This window comes from Schistocerca americana, chromosome X (genome assembly GCF_021461395.2).
Source record: "Schistocerca americana isolate TAMUIC-IGC-003095 chromosome X, iqSchAmer2.1, whole genome shotgun sequence".
Classification (NCBI taxonomy): Eukaryota; Metazoa; Arthropoda; class Insecta; order Orthoptera; family Acrididae; genus Schistocerca; species Schistocerca americana.
This window is the reverse complement of record NC_060130.1, coordinates 719,205,053-719,218,451: the sequence shown is the minus strand read 5'-3', so window position 1 is coordinate 719,218,451 and position 13,399 is coordinate 719,205,053. Positions and strand designations below refer to the sequence as shown.

At 38.6% G+C, this 13,399-nt stretch overlaps 1 protein-coding gene across 1 annotated transcript in view; it reads right to left on the bottom strand.

Annotated features, from left to right (window-relative positions):
- The window catches only part of LOC124554676 (transcription initiation factor TFIID subunit 3-like), a 166,775-nt gene that overhangs the window by 109,071 nt on the left and 44,305 nt on the right, over nucleotides 1–13,399 (bottom strand). The window contains exon 2 of the mRNA XM_047128294.1: nucleotides 11,297–11,406. Coding sequence (XP_046984250.1) covers nucleotides 11,297–11,406 — 110 coding nt within the window. The remainder of the gene's footprint in view (nucleotides 1–11,296; nucleotides 11,407–13,399) is intronic.

Genomic DNA, 13,399 nt, shown 5'->3' with positions numbered 1-13,399 from the left:
AGAACTGTGTCCACATCTACATTTGATTCAAGAAAGGTAGAAAGCAGAAAGTTGAGTCATCTGCTGTGCTGCTGAAAAGACATACGGTATGTGAACAAAGCAAAGTTGCTGAGGTTACTGAAGTAGTTTTTTGGAAAACATTTTACTCGTAGAATAAAAAATAAATCACCACATATTTTGGATTTACTTTTTCTTTTCTTCTATGTGTTTGTTCTCAAACAATTACAGGGAAACTATTGGTTAAAAATATTGTATTATTTCAGGTCATAAGTCTCACAAAACAGAGTGATGATGAAGTAGTTATCTTTTCTTTATTGGTCACATTTATTACAATACTTCAAAAATGAATAACTCACTGGCAATTGTTTGAAGAATTTGTAGAAAATTACAAGTGTGAATTGTGACTGGGGAGATGCAGCAATTGGTTGTCTGAAATTGCTATTATATTTTAAACTGCATGCCTCAACCGTCTGTAGAAGTATTTCGAGATCATCTGTATTCATTCTCAAGGAATTTCCGAATCCCATTCATGAAGATCATGCCCATCTCTTTCTTGGCACTGGAGATTCATTTACCAGCCTTCTGTATATTTTGAAAGAGCCCAAACAAATAATATCTTTCGCCCCATCACGCAGAGAATCATGTTTGCACGTATGATTGACTCAAGGAAACACAAAGCTGAAAGCTGAGTCATCTGCTGTGCTGTTGCAAAACTAAATAAATACAGGAATGAAGTACAGCTGCATCCCATGTCACGTTTTATTTTATGCACACATAATTGAAAACCACAGGTTTCGGACTCTATGTTTTTTTTCACTATGCAACTGTTCTGAAGTGGTTGCAATCAAGTGAATGTCACTTACAAGGGGACCGGGCCTGCTCATCATCACCGATTTTGCCTAAATTTACGGTGTATACAGGGCTTGGCCAAGAATAAAAGTGACAGAAGTGAGAGCTCCAGATGGCCAAGCATTTATGGCACAAATTGGATGAGACATGAGCCATTTATATTAGCATACTTTTAATGCAGCACTTGGCGCACCAGGTCGAGTACAGACATAATACGCGGGCAATGGGTTGGAGTCCTTATGTGGAAACTACATTTTTTTGTTTTCAATTTTTACATTATTTAAACTGAAAATAAACAATGCATTTATTAAATTAACAGGCATGAAAAGGAAAGGCGAAGGAAAATTTGGGATTGCAAATAAATTTGCAGGAAGAGATTGTAATATGTGTGTGAGAAATCTGTATACAAAAATGATTCTTTTATTATTTTACAGTTGATGATTTACACGTTAAAACAGGGGAACTTGTTTGCATACAACTGCTGAGGGCTGCTCAGAGGTGAAAATGAGTCTAATGTAAGTCCTATACACTTTAATTACAGTACCCTCTTGTAAACTTATTTGCTGGATCCTTGTGGATGCTGTTAGTACAATTCTTTCTTGGAAATTATTTGCAATCCCAATTTTCTTTTGTTTCACCTTTTCATGCATTTTATGAAGATCATGATAAATGCAATATATCGAGCATTATTCTGGTTTATTTGCAGTGTAAGTAATACTAAAATGAAAATAAAGAAATTCAAAAACAAGTTTCTGCGTAGGGACTCAACCCCATGGTCCTTATATTATTATTCTGCACTCTTTCCGCTGCACCAACCACTGCCACTAAACTATGTTATCATAAACGACCAATCCATGCCAAAAATGCTTGTTTTTCGAAACACTTAACCATCTGGAGCTCCCACTTCAATGACTTTCATTTCTGTTCAAGCACTGCATTATCATAAATTTGGATTCAATCAGTGCAACTGTAGCACTACTTGTCATTTCCCCTCCTGTTCCACTTGCAAATATTCTGAGGAAAGAACAACTGTCTGTATGCCTCCCTATGAGCCCTAATTTCTCGTATCTTATCTTTAAGGTTCTTACATGCAATATACATTGGCAGTAGAAGGATCGTTCGGCAGTCAGCTTCAAATGCCGGGTCTCTGCCTTCCCTCCAGTGATTCCCACTTGAGCTAGTGAGGCATCTATGTAACACTCACGTGTTGTTTGAACCTACTGATAACAAATCTAGCCGCCCACGTCTGAATTGCTTCGATGTTAGGCAACAACTGGGGAAAGGGGAGCTGCAGTGTACTGTGAAATATGAGCCATATTTTGTTTCTATGACCCTCTACATCACTTAGTGATGAATGCTAGATTAAACAGCAGAGTGAAAAAAATTACCCCGCCTGGGTCCAACAACCTTTTTGTTCCCGTCCAAATGCTTTACAACTTGACCATCACACCAGATCCGCATATGGTCACACTTTTTGCTGTCTCAAGGCACTGCTGCAGTCTCAAGTTATGGTGACTGTTAGTTAGGTGGCAATGGAATTGTTTCTATAACTTAAGTTTAATTCGTTGTATTTCAAACAATTTCTATAATATATTTATAAATTACTTACACAAACCTTCCACATGAATCAGTGTGTCTACTAACGAAAAAGAGATCAAAATCCTTATAGCAATTCCTGAGATTAGCCTGCACATAGAGATAGACATAAGGAAGCGATCTTAATTTATATACACACTTGCACCATAAAGCAATTAGTTGAATGGGGTAGAAATTGGTAGATGTACTGTACATGTACAGACAAACAAATGATTACAAAAAATTTCGTGACTTATTCAAGAGAAAGAGCTTCACAAATTGAGCAAGTCAATAGTGTAGCTTCACAAATTGAGCAAGTCAATAGTGTAGCTTCACAAATTGAGCAAATCCATAATGTGTTGGTCCTCATAAAGTTGTTGCATGTTGTCCTGAGGGATATCAATCCAAATTCTGCCAAATTGGCACTTTAGATAGTCAAGGTCCCAAGTTAGTCAGAGGGTCCTGCCCATAATGCTCCAAAAGTTCTCAATTGAGGAGAGATCCAGTGACCTTGCTGGCCAATGTGGGGTTTGTCAAGCACAAAGGCAAGCAGTAGAAACTCTTGCTGTGTGCAGGCAGGTATTATCTTGCTAAAATATAATCCCAGGGTGGCTTGCAATAGAATATTGTTGACATACTGCTGTGCTGTAAGGGTGCTGTGGATGACAACCAAAGGGGTCTTGTTATGAAAAGAAATGGCACCTCAGATAGTCATTCCTGGTTGTCAGGCCATATAGAGAGTGACAGTCAGGTTGGTACCTCACAGCTGTCCAGAACATTTTCAGATTTGTCTTCACTGGTCATTTGGGCTCAACTTGAAGCAGGATTCATTACTGAAGACAATCCTATTCCAATCAATGAGATTCCAGGTCAAAGACATGTCTGGAGATGAGCCCGACAGCAAATTGGATACAACACAGTGGCATTCTACACCCTGTTTTATTGTCCTTCATGGTAAGCCTCCTTGGGCCCACATATCAGTAAGATAATGCCCATTGCACAAGGCAAGAATTTCTGCTGCTTGTCATCATGCTTGCCAAATCCTACCTTGGCCAGCAAGGTTGATGGATCCCTCCCCAACTGATAATATTTGGAGTATTATTGGCAGTGTCATCCAACAAGCTTGAGATTTTGACATTCTTACACGTCAATTAGACTGAATTTGGCAGGATATCCCTCAGGAGGACATCCAAAAACTCTGTCTATCAATTCCAAGCTGAATAACTGCTTGCATAAGGGCCAGAGGTTGTATATAGAGATGTACATATCAATTTCCAAAGTTTTGTAGCTAATTTTTGAAAAACAAAGTAGCTAAAAAGTCAACAAATGACCAGGAATTCAAGAAAATTTCACAGAATGCTTTTTAGTTGCTCCATTTAAGGACTAGCCCACATGAATGGGCTTGTGGGCTGACTGGCGGAGCAAAATTCTAGCCAGGTAAAGGCACCCATTCACAGAAGATTGGCCATATCTTTTGTCAACAGCAAAACTGAGTTCACAGGTAGCATAACCAAACCACAGAACATCGAGTAAAGCAAGGCAGATAAGGAAAGAACCTCTACTAAGAAAAGCATAGTAGGATGACTAACTGTCCTGAATGTAGTTGGAAACAATCGAAAGAAACAGCATTCCTCTTGATTACATGCTCACATAGCCATAGTCTGCAGATTTCTGTTCACAATCTGTAGTGTTATGTAAAATATCGATAATGATGAGTGCAAACTTCGATTTTATATCATGTTAATCATAATTCTTGTTTGTTATGTTCAAGCAATGTACTAAGCATTAATGTAAACTTATTATTATTATATTTTATTGCTTTTACTATTTGTTAGCCTCTAGCAGTGTGCTAAGTTCTGTGGTGCAGAGATTTCAATGTGTACCACAACTGAAGACATGTACCTGCAAAAAATGAAGAATTAATTATGTAACTCTATTTTCTGAGGCGATAAAAAAACTTCATCAGTACCTTTCATAGTTCTCCCAACACCTACCTTAAAGTCTTCCAAAGCCATTGTTCTTTGTCACACTATCAGGAAACTGAAAATGATGTCATTATTACCCATAACTTCTTCCTTCTTACAGACAGATTTAAAAGTAAATTATGGTGACAGCTACGGGAACATGATGGAACTGGCCCACACTAACTTTTTATCCGTTATATGCAACAGGCATTCCCACCTTAAATCTACTTATTCCACATCAAAATCCTAAGCTACATGTCTATATACTGACCTTCATGTGATGAGGCTCACATCGAAACCTTTGTTAGTTTCAAACAAATTATTATATTTCACTCCCCTGTGATGCACTGCAACATCCCACCACCCTCCTTAACTCAGTCTTACACAGGTCTCCCTCCCCCTCTTGTATTTTTTCTTCCTTCTTTTCTCCTTATTCTCCAATTACAATTTCTTAACCTGTTATACTGCATTTTCACTTTATTCTACTTTATTACTTTTTATCTTTTAGTTCTTTTTTCTTGTTCTATATCAGTCATTTTTTGTTGTTCTTCTATCCCTTCACTGTGCTCAGGCTGGTAACAATACTTACTTATCTGCCATTATGAGGTTCCCCCTCTCCTCCCCTCCCCCCCATCCCCACCCCGCCCAATAATGAAGAGTCTAATGCAATTTTCTTCATATTTGTCTCTGCTGTTACATTTACCTCGTAGATCCCTCTTAACTTGCATTCTGGGTTACTTGCTCACCTCCCTTTTCTTATGACCACTCTCAATTTTGTTCCTCTTTTCTCCCTACGAAGAAGGAACCTAAGGTTGGAAGATGCCGTTTTTATTTATTTATGGCTTTCATTGATTCAACTTGAAGTTGCATCTCCTGAAGTTAATGACCAGCTAACCTATCAGACTTTTTGTTAAATCAATAAATAAACAGGAAGTATAACAATCAATGCCTTCAGTTACAAATATTTGTTTTTTTATGTTACACATTGTACTTTGGCCCACATGAGTTCTTTGTCAGGTGTAATTAGATTTTTACAAAAGATTTCTTGTTCTTTCAAATGGCGATGTAAACAGAGAGCTTTGAGTGAAGTCACGGGTTGAAATGAAGTGCAGTTGTCAACATTACATTCCAAAATAAAGTCAAGGAATGTTCCTCACTACTTCTCTAGAAAATAAATTTCCACAGTCTCCATTACTTGAGAGATAGAGAACTTATGTAAGAAATGAAGTACACCAGATGATGAATGTACAGGGGCCTAAAAGCATTGTGTAACATAATAAAACACAAATATTTGATTGCTGTAACGTCTGTGTCATGTCCACAAATGTGAATTATGGATGAAATTAAGTTTCTGAATTGCATTTCACTTACATACAAGAAAAGGAAGAGGTTAATTCTGCTGACTATTCATGAGGAACATAAGATGACTTGCACTACTGACCTGTGAACTTTAATTTTCAGTTATGTTTCTGCATATCATGTAACTGTTTCAAAGAGTGTGAAAACGCAGTGTTTTTCTGAGTTAAATAAATTCATTCACAGTGACTAATGTGTTACAGTCACAGCAGTGATTATAATGATAAGTCGGAACATTCATGTGAAAGAGAGTGGGCAATATTCAAAACGTAAGTGTAACAGAAAATTCTCTGTTAAATGAAGCTGATGAAGTGTGTATGGAAAACAATGTAGATGCTGTCCCTCGGTGCTATCACAGTTATAAAAAAAATATGCAGGAGGGTACTGCCTGTTGCAAAAAAATTATCCAGTGACAAAATAATATACACTCCTGGAAATTGAAATAAGAACACCGTGAATTCATTGTCCCAGGAAGGGGAAACTTTATTGACACATTCCTGGGGTCAGATACATCACATGATCACACTGACAGAACCACAGGCACATAGACACAGGCAACAGAGCATGCACAATGTCGGCACTAGTACAGTGTATATCCACCTTTCGCAGCAATGCAGGCTGCTATTCTCCCATGGAGACGATCGTAGAGATGCTGGATGTAGTCCTGTGGAACGGCTTGCCATGCCATTTCCACCTGGCGCCTCAGTTGGACCAACGTTCGTGCTGGACGTGCAGACCGCGTGAGACGACGCTTCATCCAGTCCCAAACATGCTCAATGGGGGACAGATCCGGAGATCTTGCTGGCCAGGGTAGTTGACTTACACCTTCTAGAGCACATTGGGTGGCACGGGATACATGCGGACGTGGATTGTCCTGTTGGAACAGCAAGTTCCCTTGCCGGTCTAGGAATGGTAGAACGATGGGTTCGATGACGGTTTGGATGTACCGTGCACTATTCAGTGTCCCCTCGACGTTCACCAGTGGTGTACGGCCAGTGTAGGAGATCGCTCCCCACACCATGATGCCGGGTGTTGGCCCTGTGTGCCTCGGTCGTATCCAGTCCTGATTGTGGCGCTCACCTGCACGGCGCCAAACACGCATACGACCATCATTGGCACCAAGGCAGAAGCGACTCTCATCGCTGAAGACGACACGTCTCCATTCGTCCCTCCATTCACGCCTGTCGCGACACCACTGGAGGCGGGCTGCACGATGTTGGGGCGTGAGCGGAAGACGGCCTAACAGTGTGCGGGACCGTAGCCCAGCTTCATGGAGACGGTTGCGAATGGTCCTCGGCGATACCCCAGGAGCAACAGTGTCCCTAATTTGCTGGGAAGTGGCGGTGCGGTCCCCTACGGCACTGCGTAGGATCCTACGGTCTTGGCGTGCATCCGTGCGTCGCTGCGGTCCGGTCCCAGGTCGACGGGCACGTGCACCTTCCGCCGACCACTGGCGACAACATCGATGTACTGTGGAGACCTCACGCCCCACGTGTTGAGCAATTCGGCGGTACGTCCACCCGGCCTCCCGCATGCCCACTATACGCCCTCGCTCAAAGTCCGTCAACTGCACATACGGTTCACGTCCACGCTGTCGCGGCATGCTACCAGTGTTAAAGACTGCGATGGAGCTCCGTATGCCACGGCAAACTGGCTGACACTGACGGCGGCGGTGCACAAATGCTGCGCAGCTAGCGCCATTCGACGGCCAACACCGCGGTTCCTGGTGTGTCCGCTGTGCCGTGCGTGTGATCATTGCTTGTACAGCCCTCTCGCAGTGTCCGGAGCAAGTATGGTGGGTCTGACACACCGGTGTCAATGTGTTCTTTTTTCCATTTCCAGGAGTGTATAATGCAGAAAATAAAAGCAGAGTAGTGTGGGACATCACAAAACATGAAAATGGAACAGGCAGACACAAATACAATAACATACAAGATTGGGTAGAACAATAGAGAATTGACAGGAATTGGCAAATTTTGTAAATGACTATTTTTCTGGTATTGGCAAGAAGTTGCAGCCTAAAGCACATGTAGCACCCACAATGAATTACACTGCAAGCAGAATGTTGCTTTCACAACAGAACTTCAAGTCAGAAAGACAATACAGAATTAAAAAATAAGAAGTTAACAGGCATGGACGAGGTTCCAGTACCTGTTCTGGAGGTGTGCACAGATAGCATACAAGACTTATTAACAAAAATAATAAACAAGTCATTCAGTTCAGGTACTTTTCCAGAGTACCTAAAATATGTACAAGTTATGGTTTTACCACAGAAAGGTAATGCAGGGAGTATCGAAAACCCTGAGACAGTTTCAATACTGTCTTTATTTTAAAAAATAACTGAATCAGTCATTAAAGAGAGGCTAATGAGTTCCATGAATAAATAAAACCATTTTCATGAAGCACAGTTTTTCTACCAAAGTGGGAGAAGTACAATATCAGCCACAACAGAGTTCACAAAAAAGAGGTACGTGAAGCTCTTGACTGTGTTACAGGCATATTCTTCCTCTTGTCCAAAGCTTTTGGCACAGTTTTCCATAAAAAGAAGCACTACATGTAAGAGGAATAATAAATGAGTGGTTGCAGCCTTACCTGAAGATCAGGGTGCAAATGGTAGAGATAATTCACACATCTAATGAAGGGGGTTTTTTGTAACAGAGTTCACACAAGAAACACATAAACATAGGTGTGCCTCAGGGTAGCGTATCGGACACAGTTCCGTTCTAAATATGCATATCAACGATTTTCCAAGCTGTGTATGACATGGAGAAAAATTTCTGTGCTGATGACAGCAATATCATAATTGTTGATAAAACACCAGGATTCCTAATCGAGAAGGCACAAGAAACCCTCAAGGATATTTACAATTGGACATAAAGTAAAACAAACAGTATTCACTTCAGTAGAGAGAGGGAAAACAACTTTGAAGAATTAAGCATAGGTGATAAATTTATGTAAATGACATAGTTTTTAAGGATGAATACTGATTGCTGATTAACACTGACTGAACACACAAAGATACCAGAAAAAAGAACTATTCAACATGTTACGCTCTTAGGATTCTATCACCAGTTTGTAACAGCCAATGTCTTGTGGTGACATACTATTCCTACATACACTGAAATCTTAGCTATAGGATTCTTTTCCGGGATAAAAGGCACAGATATGGACACAATTTTGAAACCACAGGAAAGCGCCGTAAAAGTAATACTAGAAGTAGCAGTTGGGCTCATTGAAAAGAACTGTTTAAAAATCTGGGTCTCCTTATTGAACCAGTGAGTACATCTGAGAGTATGTTGTGTATATGAAGGAGAACATTACTAAGTATTTTGCTAATAGTTCAAAATACATAACCATGAAACAAGAGCTATTTTAGACTTACATTTACCAAAAAAAAAAAAACCATAAAAAACTCAAAACAATATTTTTTACCAATGAGTAAAATTGTTTAATAAATTGCCCAATAAGTTGAAAAAGATTGATAAACACATCTATTTAAAAATTCAGCTAAAACATACTTTATTAGAAATGCATACTACACAATTAAGGATTACTTATTGGGCTAAGAATAGTAGTTGATAATGAAAGGGGATAACTACAAACCCTGTCACATTTTACAGTACAAGATTACAATTTAATGCTGTTACAAGAAAATCATGTGCCAAGAACAACAATAAATGATAGTAATGTCTTTTCATTCTCTAGAGTTCACCACCTCACTCATCATGAGGAGATGCTGACTCAGTTTTTCAAGAAAGGGGGGGGGGGGGTGAGTGGGAAGGACATGAAGATGTACATGGGGTACAGTTGCACATTTACAGGCCTGGAGTCAGTTTTCTGAGTACACTGAAGTTAGTGCAAGGCATTTAGTAGTATGTTCATAGTTCAGCGATGAAGGGCAAAACTATGGTTCATGTGTGTGCAGCGATGAAGAGTAAAACTATGTTTCATATTATAATTTATCTGGAACAAACTGTGTGTGAATCAAAGAACATTGTACAATACGGAATAGGGCAGTGCAGTTGTCAAGACATTGACATCATACTTGGGAGGATGGAGGGTTTTTTTTTTTCTCTCTCTCTATGGTTTCCCTAAATCATTTCAGGCAAATGCCAGGATGCCTCCTTCATATAGGCCAAGGCTAATCACCTGTCCTCTCCTCACAAAAGCATACTTATACATTCTTTATGCTACTTATTTTCATTGTATTAAATGACAAATGAAAAAATAAATAAATAAGAGTAAAAACACCTAACCTTCAATGGTGACTAGTAATAATATGGAAAAACCACATGACCACAAACTAAAACCAGCTGTAAGTGTTGAATCGTTGTATATACAGGATCAGAGAAAGCTAATGTATTATACTAAAATCTAACACACTCAAACACAAAAATACAATCTTCACATTAAAGAACAGAAATATACAGTGGATTGGATTCTGATAATGCAGCATCCCACGAAAGACACCTTTTCTGCAGTTTAGAAAACTAATAAGTTTGTGTTCAAATGGATTACCGAAAAAAACAAGTGCGTGAGTGATTAAAACATCTACATCTCAAAAACTGAACCATAAAAAACATCTTTGAAGCATCTACTGAAGCACACCCTGAGAGAAGGAAATGTCATACAAAAATGACAAAATTAATTGGCCAAAAATACCGATTAATGAAATGTGGACCAATAGCGATGTAACTTACGCCTGCACAGATGAATTATTGACACCCTGAAATCCAAGTGTAGAGTATAGAGAAAAAGTGGACAACATATATTACTGATGAATTAAAAAATGTTAAGGAAATCTCAATTTCAGTTGAGAATAATTTACCGAAAGTAGCATATCAAGAAAAAACATTGATAAAGAGTGCAGGACTGTTTGAGACAAGCCTGTCACTACTGCTCAGATACACAAAAGCCCTTTAATTGATTGTAGAGGGAGACGGCATATAAGGATAGATTTCAGACAGTTAGGGAGATAAATTCACATTGACAGGTAGTACTGACAGTTACAAGTAAAGCCAGATCCATCATCATCGTCATCACCATCAGTCAATTTGATCACTTGGTGATGTGGCCTCTTTGAGTTGGACAACAACACGAGATCACTACAGGTTCTTCCATTTCTGTCGACCTTGAGCTTCCTGTTATCAGTTCACCCAAGCTGCCTTTTTTTAAGTCTCTGTTTCATCCGTCCAGGATCTTTTAAGTACACCATGTATTGAGGGTGGGGCTAGGTGGTTGGAAGATGGAGGGGGAGTGGGGTGGAGGAAGATGGGACCGATAAAGAGAGATAATCAGTCTCATCCTCCCACAAAATATTTCAATGTGACCACGTTACAATCCAAAATTAACAAATTTTTGGTAATTATACTATTATACTTCATAGCAGTTTAATGTATGAGAAAAAGTTATGGGGAAAATGGCATTTTACCTACAAGGTCCAACTAAAAGCGACAATAAAAATGGACAACATATTTTACATACAGTTTTTGGAGCCACCTGCAAATAATAATGTTGAAAATGATTAAATCACTAAAGACTTGCTTACTTACATCTTCCTGTGTTGACTTTCATCAGGTGACGGAGGACATGAAGATCCTGACCCAAGTTTAAATGTAATTTTTGGCACAGCACTCTCTGGTTTTTCTGATTTTTCCTCTCTCTGTAAATAAAAATTTAGTAAGTGCAAAAATACACAATTCTACAAATGACAGGAAATAAAAAAATAGTAATCTAGTGAGATATTGATCCACTGTGTAAAATTTATGTTGAAATACCACCACCCAAGCTCTATTTCTTAATAAGTATATAGCAATATTGTGGTGTAGTGATATGTATTGATGATCAGGAAGTTGTAAAGAATCTTCTTGCTGTTGTTAAGTGGCTCAGTGGTCTACAAGAGATGTCATATGTCATCTCTGTGCTCACTTGCTGGTTGCAGATCGAGTTGCGTGCATTCACTGAGCAGATTGTTTAAATTACAAACCCACATGGGAATTCATATCAAGGTGAAACTTTATAAAGCCTTTCAGAATAACAGTGTTTAAATGACGTTACTAGTTTAGTTGCATACTTAATGTTTGTGGAAATATGAAAAATTACCTAAAAACAACAATTCTGTAATTTCTCATTAATGGTAATGTTCTGACATTTTAATATGTTTTGGTAAACATTTTATATGAAGACTTACTGAGTAGATAACTAGACAGTATTTTGCTCATAGAAGTTATGTAATGTTTCACTTTTCATATACTAATTACTTTATTCAGTCGTTTGACATTATTTTCATTTTTTACGCTGTCAGAGTGCATTCAGGTTGAATGCATCATGTACGTAGCATATGAATTTTGAAATTCATTACAATTTACGAACAATGATTATGTGAAACATACTGTGTAATCAAGCAGAGAGAGACACGTATGGTAGGATGTGCAAGGCCTTACTGAGGGGGGTGGCAAGATGGGGTCACACCAAGGGGTGCAAAAATTGACTGGGCAGAGTGCTGGGGGATAGGGGGTGGGACGGTGATTTCAGAATTAACCAGGAGAACTAGCCTTTGTGTTCCTATCTTTTGCCTACATGAAGAAGGTTTTCCCTCAGCCTGCAACTGTGAACATGCCACGTTGTCGAAGAGTCATTTCTACAGTCATTTAATTTAAGAAGCATCAGAGAGAAATGATTATTACCTAACACACATCTACCACCAACATGATTATGTGGCAACAGTACGGTTGGTTCAGATAACTTGCTTATGCTCAACAATGGAGTTCTTGTTACTACTTCGTTGTGATATTGTGGGGGTCTTAAAGTTCGGTAGGTGGGTGATGATACAAATAAACCTTTCTTTTTATAATGGATGGGTTAAGACCTGCTTATCTGAACAGCGGAATAACTTTGAGATATTTATGGAAATGCCAGTGACTGAGCATCTTCTGAACACAGTTTCAGAACAATTAAACATGATACACAAACTACTGAAGGTCGAGTACTACTGAAAGTACTCTAAACTGTCTATAGAATGAAACACAATTTAAAATTGACTTCTATGACATAAGCAATGAGTTTGTTTCACTCAAACCATGGAAATGTAAAGTAAAATTATAATAGAGCATAGCTTCTGGAAACGGATATTTTCTCAATTGCTATTTATAGCCCTTTTTCACTGCTTTCTCTAAAATAATTTATGCACTGCTTATAATTTATGAAGAGCAAATAAAATTTAACCTTTATTATTCATTATACTTAAAGCCGATATACAGTAGCTGCTATAAAAAGTGATATATACATTTTGTTTTAATTTCAATTTATCAGAAAGTTTATACAATTTTTAATTTATTAACTATAATCATACATTTAATTTGTTGTGTGCAGTATTATAATCAATATTGTTCACTAAAGTAATAATCTTCAAAAATGCTTCTTTGGAAATGTAGTTTTATGGTGGGGGGGGGGGGGGGGGCATAGCTCAGCAGTTCTGCTGGGGGTGGATGATCACCTCTGAATCCTCCTGAGGATGTGTTTCATGTAACATAGCCAGTTTAAGGACCCTAGAAGCAAAATCTTTACTTCTGTCCTTAAAACTAATAAAGACAGAATTGTTCTTGTTTATTTGATTTTTGGAAAATACAAAGTTTGGAAAATGATTAAATTTGGAA